Genomic DNA, 20215 nt, shown 5'->3' with positions numbered 1-20215 from the left:
TTTTCCCTTACTAGTTCTTTACGTAGCCTATGCGGTGAAAGAGGGCTGAAGGCTAGGAAGAGCGTATTCCCTCAATATGTGTGTTTACTGACATGTCTTAAGGTGCAAAGGCAGAAGACTGGCACCTGTGTAATACTTGGATATAACTTGAGTTTCAAATTATCTTTATGAGGGGTAGGGAAAATAAGGAAAGCATTTTAGACTGGGATGGGATTTCAGGCTCTACTTAAATACCAAATTCAACAACTACATCTTGTGTTCTTTACAGAAATTTCTGAAAGAGCTCCCCTGTATTTAAGGAAGGTCAAACATAATGGGAAAAAAAAAAAAAAAACTCATTAAAAAGCATGTGTAACTTTTATCTAAATGTGTACTTTTTTTTAACCTTAATGTGAGCTTTCAGATAAAAGGTTGTAATGCCAGGCAAAGCAATTAGTTTGTAGTTCTGTTTGTTTCCTGACAGACACAGGATTTCTTCATCAGCAGATTCAAGGAGAATAACCACCACCCCCACACAGAAAATAAGAAATGAACAGATGTATGGCATTAGAGGAGATGAGATCTCGTTTAAAATAGGGAAATTCTGCATGGCAAACTGAATTATTGTAATTACAGAAGTTTTACAATTCAGTCAAGTTAGTTGCTGCTTGCTTTTCATTTGAGTTTATTTAATTAGATCATTTCTACAAACAGATATGCCCCCCAGCAAAATCCTAGTGACTCAGTTCCAGATATTCCATTGGGAGAGACTGCACATATGAAATATTATGATGTTATTACATAATTTACAAAAACAAACAAACAAAAAAATCAAACCACAGCAACAAGGAAACAAAAACAAACAAACAAACAAACAAAAAATCCAGAAATGTGAATGCAGCAACAATCCTTCTCTGTCTTCTTTTAGTAGTGAGGATTGCACTGAATTTTACAGCTTAAACTTCTAGTAGTAATGGAGATTGCCAGCAGTTCTGTTGTGTGCAAAAATAATGCTCACCAGAAGTATTGTAAAGGTCAGCAAGAAGGCATTTGACAAATGTAAATATTTCAAAGTTATTGCAGCCTCTTCTTTTAAAGTGGCTGCAAAATTTTTAAGAGTACAAAGTCACTGGTGAAAAGGGACAGAAATTTCCGTAGGGCTATAGAAAATAGTGTGTCTTCTCTCAAAACCCAAAAATCTGCACTCTTACCTCCTTTGTTACAGTTATAGTGCTAGTTGGGACTTTTTTGACTTTTCCAAAACTTTTTCTGTTTAATTATTGTTTGTGGGTCATTTGCCACAGCAGTTTCTAAGAGAAAATGAAGCTGACATTCAACTTAGTGCTTTGTATTTCCAAATTGTCACAGTCCCTGCAAATGTCAAAGTTTAAACTGTGTTTAAACACAGCACGATCTCATTTGAAGCACCTGCCTGTATTCATTGGCTTTTCTGAGCCAGCAGTACCTGAAGAAGCAATGGCTTTTTACATAGGGAATTGTGATGACCTCTCCTGTTTCTCCATAACAGCACTTGCAGCTAGGATGGTTGTTCTGAATACCTAGGTAATCTTGTGGTCTAGGGAATTAAGCATTTGTCAAGAGAGACAGCTGGTTAACTAAATTTACCTGTCAAAAGAGGTAAGACACTAGGCCACAGGGAATGTGGTGTTGGCAGTGATTGGGTTTTTGTTTTGTTTTGTTTTCAAGCTTAAATCTGGGAGCATCTGATGTTAAGTCCATTATGAGCTAAGCCTTGTAATTCAGATCATTTTCTGTGTCTTGTTTTGCATCTTATCAGTGTAGCATACAGGAAGGGCCTTGGACAAACCTGGCAGTCCTTCCTGATGCAAAGAACTGCAGAGACTGCTGCTGCTGTTTGCCTTCTGGCTTTGTCATGTGCATTACAAAAAGACTGCTTGTTGTGTTGCTGTCTGGAAAAATCTGTAGCTGATCTTGAATATTTCCTTGTTTCAAGTGTGCAAACAATTCTGATTGATGTGAGAAACACTTGAGTCTTCGTGCTTGTTTATGGAGAATCTTATTTGGGTTGGCAGCAGCATTCTTTTCATAGCAAGGAAGTGTAAATTTTGTGTATTAGTTATTCAAAACCTTTTAAGTTTATCAGCGGTACTGTATGTCTAGTGATTGTTTTGGTATGAGAAGTACTGTTTATTTTTCAGATTTCGCTAGGGTTTTTGGCTGCCTTTGTTTATGTCAAAATTTTGGAAAGATGAAATGAAGAAGCCCATATTCTCACATGTGTTTTGGTTTGTATTCCCTTCTTTACCTATGTGCAAACAGATTCTGCCAAAATAGTACAAAGATTTTGCCTGGAGATAGTATGCCTTTGATCTGTATACAGGAATTATTAATGTTGTTTTCAAATCTGTTTTCTTGTAAATAATCACATTTTTTTCCTTTTCTTACTCCAAAACAAATTCACCTGAACTTAGTTTATGTGGCAGCATTAATTCAGTGTGGAAGCGAATACTTTAGGGGTAACGTAATGGCAAAACATGGCTTGCTTACAATGGGAAAAGGAACATAGATTCATTGCTGTGCTAGCATACAGTGATAACAGTTCTCATACTGCTGTTATCTGCTGTAAGCAGGCTCTGTGTTGGCCGTTACAGAGTGTGGTATGTGGTCATCTTTTTTCTTCACTGTAGGTGCATGGTGTAGAGATTCTTGAAGAAAGGGTGAATGGGTAAAATTAGGTAGGGGCAGTGTCTGAGGATGGAACCAGTCTGGTGTGGAGATGTGGACTGTAAAAGGACTGGGGAAGGAGCATAGAGTCCTCCCTCAATAGAATTTCTAGGAACAAAAGCATGAAAGGATTCTCAAACAAGAAGAAATGATTTTTGAAGAAATAATTTTGAAGGTGAGACTGCTTATCACCTTAACCATATAGAAAAATTATGCCTTGATAAGCTTGTCTAAAAAAACTCCATTGCATCCCTTTACTCAGAATGTCATACATAATAAAAGGCAAGCAATGTGTGATCTGTCATGTGCATTTTACAGGTGCTTTCCTGAATTATAAGGAAGAAAGGAGCCATGTCTGCTGTATCTTGCCTTGTGGAAGCAGTGAGGAGATTGTGAAAAGATTGTTTGAGAAACAGAATAAGAAGTTGTTTGAGGCCTGTTAACTCTGAGTTGTTTCTGAAATAAAGATGCAGACTTTTAAGACTGTAATTAATCATCAAAAAGGTTCTCAAAGGGAAATAATAGATTACTCTTAGTTCATTTTCTGCTGATGACGCTGAAGGAAAAAAAGATCACAAATCAGGCTAAAGGTTGAAGTTCTTAGTGTTCATTCAGTTTTGACTTTAATTTCTTTTTCTGTAGAATGTAAGATAGCAATACTATAGAGTTCTTTTCAGTTTAGAAGAAATATCATCCCACTTCATGTAATACTTATTTGTGTTTAAATCAAGACTTTCTTGAGTTAGCTGATGTTTGTCCTCACAGCAAACTTTGATATTTAAGACCTTTTTTTTACTCCCTTATGGTTATATTAAAAACCATTTTTTAAAAAACCTGAAAATTTGACTAAATACAAAACACATGAGAAGCATGTGACTAGCCACAAGTCAACTGCTGACATCACTGACTTTATTAATTGTTGTGGGGTTTTTTTTGACTGAGCAAGAATGCATTTTTTCGCAGTGCTTGGTAAAAGACAATAAAGAAATGCAGATTTCTGTCATGGTGACATACTGACAAATTCATACACCAGTAAAGACGGTGTTTTTTTTTCTTTCTCCTAAACTGTAACTGCTGTAGGTCAGCTTTAGTAAGCTTTTAAGTCAGCTTTCCTTCCAAGCCATATTTACATTTCTTCAGCTTATTTTTTTCCTCTATGGTTTCTCATTTGCAAGGCATTTGCCTCTAATCTGTAGTCTCATGTTTTGACTATAAAATCTTAATATTGGGAATACTGATTAGGCTTTTTAAGATCTTGTTATGTTAAGAAAATTCATGCAAATAAAATACAAAATTATTCAGTTTTGTACGTCTGTGCATTGAATTTGATACATTTGAAAGTGCAGTGCTGTCTGCATTTCCACAGGTCACTGCATTCTCTATCTTTTCCACCTACACAAACACTAAAACCTGTCTTGGTGCAATAGTGTTAGCTACGAAGCAGTATGTTGTATTGCTGTCCTATCTCCAAAAGGCCATATATTTTATTAATTCTAAGCAACAAAATTCAATAACTGACAGGATTTCATTTTGAAAAAATGCAATTTTCTCATGAAGCACTCTGAGTACATGACTTCATAGGTATGTTACTGGAATACAAAGAAAGCAGATACATGATAAACGAAAGGCTTTTTTAAAAATTATCCCTGTTCTAAGTTACCAGCACAACATAGTCAGGTGTTTTCTTTTTTGTTTTGTTTCACAAAGCAGATTGTTACTGGCAACTTCAGAGTTCAGAGTAACATACAGAATTCTAAAAACTAACATTTCCTTATGGCCTGTTTTGCTGGGGGAAGTATTGCCCTCGCTGTGTTACCATCGTGCAGTTTCAAGTTCTGCTAAAATACTGAACTGGTGGAAATCTCTTGTACTTATAATTAAGAATGTTCTTAGCTATATTGACTCATAAGATAACACGATCACTGTGCCTTAGTTTCCCACACACATGCTAACTCGAAGAGGTCAGGAGACTTCCTCAAAGTCAGTGTATTTATGGCAAAGCCAAGAATAGAACCTGTATTTCCTGCCTCACAGTTGTGTGTCTTGTTTTTTAGAAGTTAAACTGATTCCTGTTAAATATTTAGCAATAAGACTCCTGTTGAGTAGTTAGCAGTGAGATGCATGATGATGAATTATAAGCAAAGATATTAACAATAATGCAACCATTTGTACACATGATTTTTTCAGTAATTTAGCAATTGCCAGGCTTGCTGCGACACTCCACTCAAAAACTTGACTTCAGAAATTCAGTGAAGTCACCATAGCACGAGATCAAGAGACAGGCATGTATTAAAATGCTGCAAAAACAGAGTTTTAGTTCTTCTGCCTATTTGGTATTGGTTCTCAGAGTTTTTATCAGCCCTTTTAATGTTACTGAGTCATTTTTAAATTTTTGTTAATATGGCTTTGTTCTACATGGAGATCTTTTGATTTCTTTCCCACAGAATAATTTAAGAATCAAATGGAAAAGATATACTCATTCATTTGTTAATTTCTTTGCCATTATGTGGCTTTTTGTTTGTTTGTTTTAACTAATGCTTTCTGCAGTGTAGTACTAAATGACTCGCATTGGAACTTCCACCACTTGCCTACTGAGGCAGTTTTGTAATTCAGTAAGAATTTATGAAGTTTTTCAAAGTTTTTTTTTTTCTAATAATCACTTTTCTGGTTTTCTTGTTTTGTTTTGTTGTTGTTGTTTTGCTTTTACTGCTAAGCTGTATAATCACTAGCTTAAGTTGAATGGATTAAATTTGTATTTGAGTAGGAAAGGGTCATGGAAGCTGAATGTCATAGGACAGGGTACTAGTTGTCAAACTTGTCCTCAAAGGTAATGCTTTTGCACAAAATAAACAATTTTTTTTTTTTTTTTTTTTTAATTAAAGGAGAGTTTTATGCATCCGTCCACCATCTGAAATTATGACTACACAAATTTAAAAAGAACATTCATATTTGAGATAAATTCAATAAATAAGCAAGATTTACCCTTTGCAATTAAGTTCGATATTCATTCATCTGTGAAAAAAATCTGTACTCGTGTATTAATTACTCTGCCTTTGTTGCTTGTGGTGTTTGAAAATACTATCTTAATATGCATGGGACTTTCCAGGTAGCATCAACTAAATAAGGAATTCATGTATGCATTATGTATGGGCATCATTTTTTTCCCTTTGAGGCCAACAAAACTCATCTTTGAAACTGAAACAGCAGTGTTACACAAAAATGTTGAAACTGCACAAGCATCTCTGAGCTCTGATTAAAAATAATAATAATAATAATGAAAGGAGTAAATGTTTTATAATAGCCCTGTACCCATAAATGTACTTCATGCATGAAACTGTTACAATAGAAAAGGGAGAAAACAGATCCTTTAAGTGCAGATTTTTGTTGTTGTTGCATTAGTCTGGAAATAATTATTTTAGTTTTCATGCAAAGCAGCTTTGGTGCTATCATGAAACAGAGCAACATGCAGCAGTTTATCTTAAAAACAGTGATGTTTCTAGCTCTTGGTGACCCCAGCTGCCCATGCCAAGGGTCGAGGCATAGTGTTTGCAAGGCAGGTGGGATGCTTGGTGAGGGGTCTTGCTCCGAGGCTGGTGTAGGATGGGTCCTGACTGCTCTGTGGGGTGCTTGGAAATCAGCCTGCCTGCTTGTGGCAGCTAGCTCTCTCACCTACAGCCCGTGCTTATGGATAGGGGTAATTTGCAGTGTGGTTTGGGGAGATTTTTGAGGGAGTTAGGATTTTTTTGGGAGTGTTTTGTGCAGATGTTTCTTAATCCAAAGCAGAACTTCCCATTTAGTCATGTGAGCCAAGACTGTTAGGAAGATCTGAGGAGCGTGATAATCTTTCTTTACTATAACGAGAGCCTTGTCAGGATTCCTGATCTCTGCAATTGAGAGTATGATTGGAACATCAGTTTCTGACCACCTGGTCGCATAGTGGAAGATATGTTTCTCAGACCACATCTGAGAAGCAGATATTTTTTCCAGGGGTTAGATTTTAGTGTACAAGGAAAAATTTTCTACTCACAAGGAGATTAACAATTAAACCATTGACTGTGAAAGTAAATTGAGAAAAATGTTGTGCTGTTTAGATTTTCTTTATTGTCCTTTGAAGAAGAGAGTGAGCTTGCTAGTGAGTGTGCTCTTTGCTTTAAAGTGGCTGATTTCTTCGCACTGCAGTATTCTTGGATGTCAAACAAGATTTTTGTTGCAGTGGATGTTGTGTTGAAAGCTATGACCCTGGGATCACTGGAGGAAATGTGGCAATCTGTACCTTCCTTGTTAGAGCCACTCTTTAGATTGTGATTGAAACATGAAAATCAGTCTCCTGTCATATGATTCTTAATGTCTTCTGATCTACTTCTTCTCCCACACACACACACCCTCCAGCTTGTGCTTTTAGAAGTAAGAAATACTCTTTTGATTAACTTTTGACTAGGACACACTGAGTAGCCAGCCTGGCTCTGCTTTGCAAATGTCGTGTAATAATTCTTCCCATAGTGACTGTAACTTCTATTGTGTGATATGAATTTACTCTAGCATGTATTATGAAGAGATTGGAAGGGTGTTACTAGCGCTAAATGTGCTTAAGAGCAAATAAAAAGAAGTGTTGTTGGGGAAGATAATAGCAGGTGTGCAAGGAATTATCATTGAAATTAATTCAAAACATGCTTTAAATTGTTGGCAGACTGAGTTTGCATTGTGGAAACCATAACCTATTTATGATACTCTGTTTCTTAAGCGTATACGTGGTAATGTAATTTCTAACTACATGTCACCTTCTCTCTGTTGTATGAGAACTGTAATTAATGTAGCTGAAAGTTTACTCTGGGGTTATAATATGTCATCCTGTGGTTATTTGGTGTCAGCGTAGACTTAGTGCATAGCCTGCTTACTTCCCTATAGCGAGCCATGGACTCAGAATTGAGATATATGAAGTTACTTCAGTATTGAGCAGGCAAGCCCTGCATATTGCTGATGGTTTTGTCAGCAACTTTAAGATTGCAAAACTTAAGTGAACTTGTTTAGCATTTCCAATTATGTACAACTTGTCTTAAAATTAGTTGAAGTCTGAAGAATTTACACTCTTTTGATCCAGGTTTATCTGCTCACTGGTTTGTTACCAGCGCAGGTGAGCCATATTCTACTGTATACATGGTGTTAAGAAAAGAAAGCCAGATCACTTAAGATGATTTTACGTTGGCAATAAAATTCAAGATTTAACCACTGCTGAAATATGACCCACAGGGCATTTTCCAAATCAGCGCTTTGGTTGCAGTGACCTTGAACTTTTTGTGGGTACATAGGGAATACAATTCATCGTTTCTTGGCATGATAAGCAGGTCGTTTGTGACAAGACAATTTAACTTCCTGTACTTTCGGATTTCAGAACAGGAGTGGTTGTTCTGTTGAGAATATATACTTTGTTATAATGTTTCTGGAACATTTTGGATCTGCCTTTGTTTTTTAACTAGGTCAACAATTCTGGTATCTCCACTGAAAGTTCTCTAGCACTAGAAATATGTCTTGCACAGCACGTATCTTTATCTCAAGCTGTTTGTGTCTTCACTTGACTGTTTTTCTATGTATGTTATGGCATAGTGTCTTTTCTCTCAAAATATTTGTTTCTAAAATTGCACATCTCTACCCGAATTCTTAAGCTTTATTGATCTATAATAAACCTTTATTTGGTAAAGCTCTTGTGTATAAGTATGCCAAACAACAAACCTGTTTTGTACTTTCAAGCATGACATTAATAAATGCATATCTATCACAAAACTAAAATCTTTGAGAATTTTCACTGTTTTCTTTGTGAATAAGTTTATTATACTCCAGCCTTTGAGTGAGTAGATAAACATTACATCAGTGTTTTAAAAAAAGACACGCAAGAGCTGTCTGAGGTGAAATGTTTCTTGTAAAGATCCTGACTGAATACTAAGTATCATTCTCAGTGACGCTCACAACCTTGGGGGAATGGGAAGAAACTGGAAATAATTCCTCATAATTGTCTGAATCAAGCTGCATCTGAAGGTTGTTCCAAAAGAGAGAGGTGGAATAACCTAGCATAAACAATTGCAGTGGCAAAAATCTCCTGAAAACTTTTTTCTCCATCCTTCTCTCCTCTCTAAATCTCATCCTGTTTTGAAAAATAATCATTACTTTCAGGAGAAGAAAAGGTATTGTTGACCTATTAAAATCTCATTTCAGACTGACTGCATTTCTGACTGCAGCGAATTTTCTTTACCATCTAACCTAGAAACTTTTTTCCAATATTGTTCTCTTTTATTTAGGTGTGCTGTTTGAGGATCGTAGAGGTAAGAGTTTGTTAGCTTTATGGCTGTTGTCATATTTGCTGCACATAACGTGATGATCTTACCCCAGTGAATCAAATATTTTTTGACCATCGCAGTTACAGAGTTACAGGTTTTGTGTGTGGCTTCATACAGACACAGACACATGGAGTCATAGTATTTTGTAGGCTTCTGGTGTTTAGAAATTGACAGGAGGGGTTACCTGTACTGTGGAAGCCACATGATCTTCTTTCTTAGCAGTTTAGTTTAAATTTACGATGAGGTAAACACAAAACACAAATGATTTGTTTACTGTTTTGTCAGTTATTCAGGACTTCTAGAATTAGGACACTTCACTGCATTATGGAAGATATAGGTTATATTACACAGACCCAGCTTCTTCATTTCTACAGCTATTTTTAGATTTTCTTTCTGCTTCAGTGAGACGAGAAATGTCTGGGAGGAGACAGCCTTTGCTATATAATTGTATGGAGAGATGAAATCTGACCCTGGCATCAGGATGTTACGTTGTGCTGCGTGTTTTGTGGTGCTGCCTTAGCAGGACTCTAGGTATTGATGGGAAGAAGACAAAACTTCAGTCAGTTTCTCGTGTGTTTTTCATTTGCTGTTGTCTCACAGCAAATGCAGCTGTGGCAAGTGTTATCACATGTACGTCTGTTTCTGACTAGAGCATACTTTTTGAGGCCTACATCGTTAGTCTACTGGTGTAGCTCCAGATGCTTGTCTTGGTGATCAAGTCCTAATAAGCCCATTTGGTTCTATTTTAGCAGCCTAATTTATTCTGAGGTATGCATGGTAGTTGTATGAGTTTGGTTTGAGTGAGCAACAGTAGAACCTCCTGAGGGAGTCCTCTCACACAGTGTGCCAGGGAAGGTGGGAATGGAGTCTGTGCACCTGGCTCCACACACCAGTGACGTTCAGCCTTCCTGGCATCCTGTACTGCCAAACAGACTTTCCTGTCTCATCCCACAGAACCTGGCTCTGCTTTGATTATGTTGTCAGTCTCAGAACTGCTTTGCTCTTGGATGTGAGGCAAGGAGATGGTAACAGTAGGTTTCTAGGGCTTATCGTGTCTTTGGATAGGATGGCAGGCTTTACTGCAAGGCTGGCTGAGTTACAACGGTAAGTTAGTATCACGAATAGTAGTGTTCCATATTCCTATTTTCTTTTGAAATGAAGCTCTTACCATTCTGTTGAAGGGTTGCCTCTATGATTTACTCATAGTTTTCATGGCCTTTTCCCCATTGATTCCCACTTACTCTTTTCTCTATCCTAAACCTTCCTTTGAAATGGCTTTGGAACGTTGGTTTCCTTGAAAAAAGGAATATTAAATGCTGTGAATAATTCTTTTTACCTATTATCATACTAGAACAACAGATAAGAGTCCCTTGATTAACTCATATGGCCTAACAAATAGTTTGTCGTGGTTCCTTTTTGTTTGTTTGTTTGTTTTTCAGTAGGCTGTTGTTCCACTGTTGTAAAACTACAGTGTTCAGATGGAGAACTCCAGGGACCCAGATGCTGACTAATTCCTGTCATCAATTTAGAAGTAAAAATGGGGGGTTGCTCATAGAGATTTTCTGTTGCCATTCATTGTGGAAATTATGCCTTGTTCAGAGCCTGCCTTTTTTGACTCCTTAGTTTTTCCCTCTGACTGGTATTACCTGTCAAGATAAATAATTTCTCTTTTCACCCACTCTTGTTTTCTTTTGTGTTACCTTCAACAGGAAGTGTTAGCTAAGTAGTAATATTATTGATCAACTGAAGGTTTAGGAAAAAAAATCCTGTTAGTCAGTGGAAATTGATAAGAATCGTGAACTTAGATTTCCTGTATGCATAGCAATGTGCTTAGCGTAGGTTCTTAAAGATTTTCACTCGTTATTAATAGATTTTCTTAGATAGGAGAAAATACATTATGTCTAGACTAGGTCTTAAGAATGACAAAAAGTATCTATTTTGTCTTAGAATTTCCTTTATCGTTTTTATAAAAACTTTAGATCTTAGTTTTCTGTTAGTCTTCAGGTATTTTCGAAGTGCAGAATTATTTGATGTTTTGCACTGTATTTCAAAGAAGAATGTTACTGTTTATATGTATGACAAATCTTTACAGAGGAACTAGTATGAGCTGTGTATACAAGTCCTGTCAGAAAGCTCCATTGGTCCCATGTCAGTATTAATTGAAGGCACAGGCAGCTTTAAAACATCAGTACTGGGCAAGAGCTTGCCTGTCATGCACAATCACTTATACAGTATTGCCTGTAAAATTTGATTAAATCTTGAAAAAGTGTTTTGTTTCTGACTGAACAATACTGGAATTTTGATGAGACACATGCAGTATTGTCTATTTCAGTTGTTAATTTTGTGCACAGGGCAATAGGGACCTTGGAGGCTGGGACATTCAACTGAACTACGTAACGACATTTAGCAGTTACTGGAGATTAGAACACAGGGAATTGTGGGTGGAGAGTGAACCATCAGGACAGTGGTCAGTGGTAAAACAATTGTTTGAGCTTCCTGTTACCGGTATGTTTTGAAGATGCTTAAAGGTACTCTTCTTTAAACTTTGCACTAGCACCCACAATGTTACTGCTTGTACCAAGTGAGCTGTTTTCTTTGACCGTGTAGTGTGCTTTCCTTCCTGTACCTATTTTAATGCTTTCTTTAAGTCATTGACTTGGTAAAAAAAATACCTGGCTGACTTGCTGTAGCTCCCTTCCTGCATCTTTTGCTGCCTTCCCTCCTGTTAAGTGGGTGCATTTGTTGCAGGGAAATCATTGTTGGCATGCTACCAACTGAGAACACAAACAAACTTGAAGCATTTCTGTTCCAGTAAAATATGAGATTGACAGTGTTATATAAGCAACAACAAGAATTTTTTTTAAAAAAACAACTTTTTCCTTCAAGTAAGCTGTAAGGGAATCTTCATCTTAGACCATATTTTCTGAAATTTTTCAATTGGAAACAAAGCAATTTTATTAGGCCTCCATGGCTATTAGTTTGTATTCATCTTGATTTGAAGTACAACCTGTTCTCAAGTTACTTTGGGAAATAAACTGATGAAAACTATTTCACTCTAAGTATGGAGAGAGGGCAAGAAAAGGGGAGGGAGGGATGATAAATTACAACCAGTAATCCTCAAATAAAACACTAAAATAAAATCTTTTAATTCTAAGCAGATTTAGTTATAATGTTCAAATAAGACAATATATGAATAAATATTTATTTTAAAACAAAGTCAGGACCTATACTTTCAGTGTTCAAAATGCACAAGAAAGTCTTAACTCAAAGTTCGAAGAATTTCAACTTCATTGTTTTGAAACTAAGTCTCAAAGTATATTGCCGGGACAGAGATAGATATTGGAAAGTTAGAGGGAAGTGGAAAAGGGATTTTTGCATTACTTAGCTTGTGCTGATGTTGAATAACATCTTTGATCTGGCAAGAGCTCCTTGCAGTTCAGATATCTCAGCATCTGAGAGTGCAAGAGATATCCATTGAAAGCAGCAGCAAAATCCCCTGCAGCATCTGCTTTGCTGATGGGGAAAGGAAGAATTGCCTGATTGCCACTGCCCTGCCCTGCCAAGGCAGACTGATAAAATGTGTGCACATTTTTCAATAGATAGTGGGGTTTTTTTAAGCCTATATTGCTTGTCCTACATATTGCTTTGTTTCAAAAAGTAGTTTAAAAACCAGGTTGGCAAGGAAGGAAACACTTCCAGCTTCCTTTGAGATCTGGAAAGCATCCCTCAGTTGCTACAGCTTAAACAGCATGGAAAGAGTACAGAAGCTTGACCTCTTTGTTAGTTTGGGGTTTGGGTGCAGCTTAATGTCATTCATTTGTTGCTGCCACTTGAGCGTATCCTCTAAGCAGCAAGAAGAAATGGCACAGCCATAATAGAGATTAATGGGACAATATGAAAAAAAAATTAAAAACAAACAAAAAAACACTCTACAATAGCTCTTTTTTTTTTTTTAAGGAAAAAAAAAAAAAATATATATATATATATATATATATATGTATACATACATATTTAAAATTTCTTTCCTATCAACTATTAGAGACAAAAAAAAAATGTAGTAGTCCTAGCCATTACTGTATGCATACTTAAGCATAACAGATGCATTATAATATGACATAGCATACTTAGTTATGACTTTGTGTACACTTCACTTCTTTCTTTTTTTTCTTTTTTTTTTTTTTTAGTAATTTTTCCCCCTCTCCTTAAATGGTAGTCTGAGCTTTGAGGCAAGTTAGTTAAAATTCAGACATTAACACCTGCACTCATTTTCTTTCTCTTCCTGTGGTTTTATTTGCTTTAAGTAATTGTGAGAGCCTTGTTACCACACTTCCTGTCTGAAGCTATAACAAACAGTATGCAGCTAGAGGATATAGAAGGTTGACCCTTGAAAGAAACTTAATAGAACAGTGGGCTGTTCTTAGCCTACATAATTAATAAGTAGCTTTATTACAACTGTACTCTCCACAGAATGCAGTGTATCCCTTTTTGGATCAACTCAGGTAAATTCTCTCTAATTCCTTTTTGCTAGTAATTCTGAAAAGCTCAAGGGGGAAAATGTACGATTCATTTTTTATCCTTTCGTATTTCCTGCTTTTTTGTTAGCCTAGAAAATTTATTTCTAGTTTAATAAGATAAACTGCTGATACTATAACAAAATGTGTTTCCACCCTTCACTTGCTAACATAGTTTTTGCACTTTCCACCTTTGTGACTGGTATTTAACAGTAAGCAATACATTATCTTTTTTGGTTTTTTTGGCATTAGATCAGCTTCTGTGGAATAAATTTGGAAACCAGCAAGCTCATTTTCATTATTCCACTTTAAATAATGATGCATACTTCTTTTTATGTATTTGTTTTTCCATACTTCTTATAAATGGAGTAAAATAGAAGTTATAGGTAAGATATAAGAAACTTGAAACATAGCAAAGAATTTTGGCGTGGTAGTTTTACATGCTCTTCTAATATGAATTGTGTGCTATAAAATATGGCTTTGTGTTCGGAAAGTTCAAAGTGGAAAAAAGCAAGTAGATGTTTCGACACCGATCACTATTTTGTCCTTGTAGTTCAGACAGAATAAGCACATTGGGCTTTCAGCCTGAGCTGTGTGATATTCTGCTTCTCTGAGCATCATAAACCTATGTAAAGAGCAAAAATGAGAAGTAATAGTGCTTTTTTTGAACTGCATGCTTCAACTGCATTCAAACAGCCCAGGTACTGTCTGCTTGATCTGGCAGGTCTACAGAGATGAATATGTTCTTCGCATGATGCCATGTTAACAGCTGGATAATGTGACAAAGCAGAGAACAAGCTGTGAGGTGTTGTTTCAGAATCTTATAATATGTGTTCAGATTTGCGATAGTCCAGGTCTATAGAAACACTTTATAATCAAATTGTTGAAGGACTGGTACTGCATAATTGCCCAGCTTGTAGACGTAGGTCAGTGTGGTCATCTTTTTCTTTCCAGTAATTTGAAAAAGCAATTTTCCTGTTTCAGTGTGTTCTTTAAAGGCTCTGGTAACAGCATAAGATCAAGAGTCATGTTGTCAAGTGTCAGTATCTCTTCTTGCCTTCAGCATTTTCTTTCCATTTTGGTGCAGCAGACTTGTGTCTGGTCTTTTATATTAACTTGTCCACTGTAAAGAACGCATGTATAGCAGAGTGAGGTATATAAAATTCCTTCACTCTAATAAATACCTGTGAATGTTTTTTTTACCTTTTAAAGGATGCAGTTACAGTCAGTTTTTCTCCAGAGTTCTGAGATGTTTTTCCTCTTTCTACCTTAAAAAAAAAATTAGAAGAGAATTGATAGAAAAAAATGCTTGTTACTAAAGCAATAACAGGTTAATTTTGGCATTCAGTTGCTCTTCACACAGGATCAAAGTCAGTTTTAGAGAGAATCGTGTCTGTGAGGATTCAAGTCGAGCACAATGAATGTGACTGGGTTGAGGAGGTCTTCTGCACACTTGAGTGTTTTGTAACCAGGAAAAGCATTCAGGGCTCAGAGTAGCATAGCCAATCTTTTCAGTTTTTTTCTCAGGGCTTCAGGTGAGCACGGTGCTTAAAGCTGTAGCAAGCAGGAGAGTGTGCTAGCTGCTAGCATGGAGCTGAACAGGCTGGTCAGCAGAGGAATTTCCATGGCTTTCCAAGAGCATGGGAGAAAATTAACCCTCTGTGAAAATACGAACTTGATATGCAAAATGTGGAGTTTGTCAAAAGAAGTGGTGAGAAATTTATGTCATTGTTAGAACTTCAAGAGCTGCACATAAAAATTCTGCATCACTTGCCCAACAAGAGAAGACCAGTGCAAGACACTTGTTTATATAACTTATGCAGACTGAGGTGTATTAAGCTTCAGAGTGCTGTAAGTTTGAGTACTTCATTTTTCAATTGCTCATAATTTGAGTAGCTAGAGTTAGGAGAGAATTGCTCCATTTCAGAGCAGCTTTGGAGTCCATCTTCTGAATAGCAGAAGCCTTAATTTTAAGTAGAGATAAGCTATACAGTTACAGGATCCAAAAAAAAAAAAAAAAAAGTTAATTTTATATGCATTTCCGAAATTAACCATGTTCTAATTCCAGTTTTATACATATTGAATGAAGTACAGAAAATAATTACATAGGATGCATATTCTGAGACTGGGGGAGCAGTGTGTTTTCTTACAAGCTTTATGTTATACTCTTACTGCTTGAGCTCAATCAAACCTTCACTGACTAGAAAAATTGAGAAAATTATGTGACTTTACCTAATTATGACATTAGAATTTCCTTACAGACCTTTAATGTCTAAATTTATTTGAACTATTACAGTATTACATTTCACATTGTTGGTTGATTGTTCCCATGTTTTATTGTAGCTTTGTGACACTAGGAGTTTTTAGATGGTCATTTTGGGGGTAGAAAAGATCTTCTAACTAGTGAAAGTAAATCGTATTAGCACTGTAATAAGGCCTCTTTTTGAAGTAAGATTGACAAAATAGAGATTATGTGGAAGGATTATTTTTTTTAGCTGTTCAAATTGCCTTGCTTTGTATAGTATTCATTATAAAGATGCATGGTAAAATATCTTTCTTTTCTCTTTTCTATTCTGATAACTAGGTAAGAAATGCATATAAACTTATTTTAAATACTACTGAGATCTCTTTCACAGCTAGAAATAATTTTGCTAGTGTTTCTTATTTAGATGATTTTATCACAGCATGTATTTATTTCTTGAAGACCCTCCTTTAGTCTCTTGAAATGTAAGAAGTGGAAGGGCTACCTGTAGGCTTTCGACTTAGTACAGAAAAGGTACTGCTCTGTCTCTGCATGTGCATGATAGCCAACAGGACTGGAAAGTACCTGTCTTGTGGCTGCATGGTACAGTACCTTGGCTTGTGTGCAGTAAATTAAGGGCTTCATTTGTATCGTATGTAGAGAATTGATATAGACAGCTGCTAAGTGGGCCTCCTGTACCACAGAATCAACTCATCCACACCCATTAAAAATTGCCTCACCGTGTGTATATATACATAGATGTACCTAGTATACCCATTTACAAGAAAGGTCGTAAGGAGGATCCGGGGAACTACAGACCTGTTAGCCTGACCTCAGTGCCAGGGAAGGTGATGGAGCAGATCGTCTTGAGAGAGATCGTGTGGCATGTGCAGGGTGACCGGGGGATCAGGCCTAGCCAGCATGGGTTCATGAAGGGCAGGTCCTGTTTGACCAACCTGATCTCCTTCTATGATCTAGTGACCCATCTGGTGGATGAGGGAAAGGCTGTTGATGTGGTCTACCTAGACTTCAGCAAAGCCTTTGACACTGTCTCCCACAGCATTCTCCTGCAGAAGCTGGCAGCCCGAGGCTTGGATGGGTACACTCTTGGCTGGGTAAGGAGTTGGTTGGAGGGCAGGCACAGAGAGTGGTGGTGAATGGAGTCAAATCCAGCTGGCGACCGGTTGTGAGTGGTGTTCCCCAGGGGTCGGTGCTGGGGCCTGTCCTCTTCAATATCTTTATTGATGACCTCGATGAGGGCATCGAGTGCACCCTCAGTAAGTTTGCAGATGACACCAAATTGGCTGGAAGTGTGGATCTGCCTGGGGGTGGCGAGGCCCTACAGAGGGATCTGGACAGGCTGGAGAGCTGGGCTGAAGCCAATGGGATGAGTTTCAACAAGGCCAAATGCCGGGTCCTGCACTTCGGCCACAACAACCCCAGGCGACGCTACAGGCTTGGGGCGGTGTGGCTGGAGGACTGCGTAGAGGAAATGGACCTGGGGGTATTGATTGATGCTCGGCTGAACATGAGCCGACAGTGTGCCCAGGTGGCCAAGAAGGCCAATGGCATCCTGGCTTGCATCAGAAACAGCGTTGCAAGCAGGAGCAGAGAGGTGATTGTTCCCTTATATTCAGCACTAATTAGGCCGCACCTCGAGTACTGTGTCCAGTTTTGGGCCCCTCACTGCAAGAAAGGCATTGAGGTGAATGGTTGGACTGGATGATCTTTTAGGTCTTGGGTGATTCTATGATTCTATGATTCTATGATTCTATATCCCATGGTGTCCTAAACTACTTCATACTGTGAGAAAATGCATACAAATAATAATGCATAGCTATACACATAGGAAATTTGAATGAATCTAAATGAAGATGCAGCCATCTTTAGAATTTTTTAGGATTACATATGTAAAAATTTCAAAATGCTCTCTATTTCATTTCTCTGCAAACCAGTGTATGATTAATGGCAAGGCAAATGATTTCAGTGAAATCTGAGAGGAATTTTTATTGCAAACATAGTGAAAGAAACTGGGTTGGAGATTAGCCAATAAAGATTATTATAGCAAAGGAGTGACTGGAATCTGGAGCCTCAGTTGTTCCACGTGAGGAATTTTGAAGGTTTAAGGAAACAGTTTCAAGCTCTACAAGTAATCTCCTATTTTTGAGGTCAACTGTACATGTAGCAGTGGAACAGACAGAATGAAAATAAAGCCATTTTGTTTTGACCAAGTTTATCCTTTTTGCAGATTTTTTTTGTTTGGATGTAGGAAAGCTTGTTTTTTGCTTGACAGCTGTGTTATGTCCTTGCTCTCTGAATGGACTGGGTAAATTTTCAATGAAAATAAATTAAGTGCCAATAGGCTGAATTCCATAAGTTAAAGGGGTGTATAGTCAATTGTGATTTTCTAAAACAACATTAGAAAACTAGAAACAGATTGAACACTGAGTGCCAAAAGATTGGACACAAATCCATTATACTGCTTCATTATAAAAAACTAGAATCTAAGCCTCATTTGAATTTCTAATATATGACATTTTGTGTAGTTTTTGAAGAAATTAGTATGTGACTTGTTTGCTAGCATCTCTTCATTCAGTAGTCAAGATATTACCACAAAATCACTGGTATAGGTGGCTCTCTGGGAGTATGAAATTCAGCATCCTATTTCTTTTTAATATGATGTTCTTCTGTTTTCAGGTTCACATAACGCTAGGGACCAAAGAAGCATAAGTAACATTTCCATGGTGCTGGGACCAGTCTGTTGAGAGAAGATTTCTGAAGTAACTTTTTAACTACATCGTGTTTGTCCTGAGAGTATCTTGAGAGAAGAGTTCAAGAAAGGAAAAATTCCCACATCAGAACCGTCACAAATAAATCTATTTAAAGAACTTGCGACCTGGGGATACTTTTATAGAGATCAAGTTCTGGTTCTCAACTGTGATCACACTTCAGACTGTAAACAATGAGTGAATTCTGGTTGTGTTTCAACTGCTGCATTGCAGAACAGCCTCAGCCTGTAAGTATGAATATTAACACTGCTTTTTGCATAAATTAATTTCATTGTGCAGATTTTATGGATTTTTTATGCTTTTTTGAATTAATGCCATTTGACCAACTTCAGTTAACTTGGGTTAACTACTGGCTTAGTGGGAACAGAAGAATGTCTTCTAGATGGATGTTGCACATTTGCTTTCCCTATTCTTAATCTCAGATCTGTCCAAAGTCTTTGAAATGGAAGCTTGTATATCTTTGAATTCAGTAGAGGGGGAAAGGGGAATGAAACGTGAAGGTGACCTACCCTGGTACTGCCAGAGAGCAGCTGGAAATCTGGACATTGTGACTCAGTGTCCCCAGCCTGTCTTGAGGTGTGGCTGGACAGTGGTGAAAGAAGTTTTCTTAGAAAAAGCAGGGTGAAATCCAGTCCTTTTAAACATTAACTTTTTTGGATTTCAGTCTTAGTTGTTTTGTTAATTTTTAGATAAAACCTGTGAATAGTGAAGGTAGTGAAGATAGCTTTTTCAAGAATTTGAAATGGCTGTTGCATGAAAAGGTTCTTAGTCACCAGTTTGTTAGAAGAACTTTTAGAGGTATACCTAAGGGGAAAGACATAAATATTCTTGTGTTTCTTTGGAATATACATTGTGCCCAGTGCTGTAGGAGAAAGTTTGCCGGCTTAGGGTGGAATTAACTAAGACTGTGGTTAGTACTTCAAGAAAAAAGCATTGCATTGCGTGACATCCAGGTCAAGCTAAGTGAACTTAAAGAAAGGAGAGCTATCTTGCAAATATGACTACTGAAGCTGCATTACAGTGACATTAGAGAAGCCCCAATGAGGGCAAACTCTCATTCATACACCAAGGGATTTTTAAAAAAAATCTAACATCTGAAGACTTCAGAAAAACTGGGTAGGAATTGGCACTTCTCAAAGCTTGAGTGCAACACTGATCCTTATGTGTCAGTGCAAATATTAGAAATTTGACCATTAACGTTTCTAACCAATGAATGCAATATTATCTCAACCTTAGTGCATTAGAACTGTAGGAGATGAGATTTCAAGTAACATAGTCAGAAACTCCCTTGAAACACCCCTGTATGTACACAAAGCTGTTTGCATAGTTTTGGATTGTATATTTCAGTTGAAATTAGATATGACTCCTAAAAATCTGAGATGTAAAATGGCATATTCTGTTTGTTTACAAAAATCTCCAGTCTTGCTCCTTATTAAAATCTTGATTCAAGCTTTGTGAAACAGTTAAGCTGTTGCCCAGAAAAATACATGGCATATTAGAGCAGCATGTAGTGATCTGTAGATCGTGACTCATGGCTTGGGTTGAAAAGGACCTTTAAAGACCATCTAGTTTCAACCCCCCTGCTATGTGCAGGGTGGCCAGCCAGTAGACAAGGCTACCCAGAGCCACATCCAGCCTGGCCATGAATGCTTCAAGAGA

At 37.2% G+C, this 20215-nt stretch overlaps 1 protein-coding gene across 4 annotated transcripts in view; it reads left to right on the top strand.

Annotated features, from left to right (window-relative positions):
- The window catches only part of CDC42SE2 (CDC42 small effector 2), a 95558-nt gene that overhangs the window by 33895 nt on the left and 41448 nt on the right, over positions 1-20215 (top strand). For 3 of the 4 annotated variants that reach the window (XM_042823075.1, XM_042823076.1, XM_042823077.1), the window contains one exon: positions 18465-18783. In XM_042823075.1, coding sequence (XP_042679009.1) covers positions 18730-18783 — 54 coding nt within the window. In that variant the 5' untranslated portion in view covers positions 18465-18729. Of the gene's footprint in view, positions 1-13369; positions 13514-18464; positions 18784-20215 lie in introns of those variants that run through there. The other variant, XM_042823078.1, reaches the window with a different exon arrangement.

Source organism: Centrocercus urophasianus, unplaced genomic scaffold (genome assembly GCF_019232065.1).
Source record: "Centrocercus urophasianus isolate 14NV4802_14NV808 unplaced genomic scaffold, USGS_Curo_1.0 seq_21, whole genome shotgun sequence".
In the NCBI taxonomy this organism is placed as follows: Eukaryota; Metazoa; Chordata; class Aves; order Galliformes; family Phasianidae; genus Centrocercus; species Centrocercus urophasianus.
The sequence above is the reverse complement of the archived record's forward strand: the minus strand, read 5'-3'. Positions and strand labels throughout refer to the sequence as shown.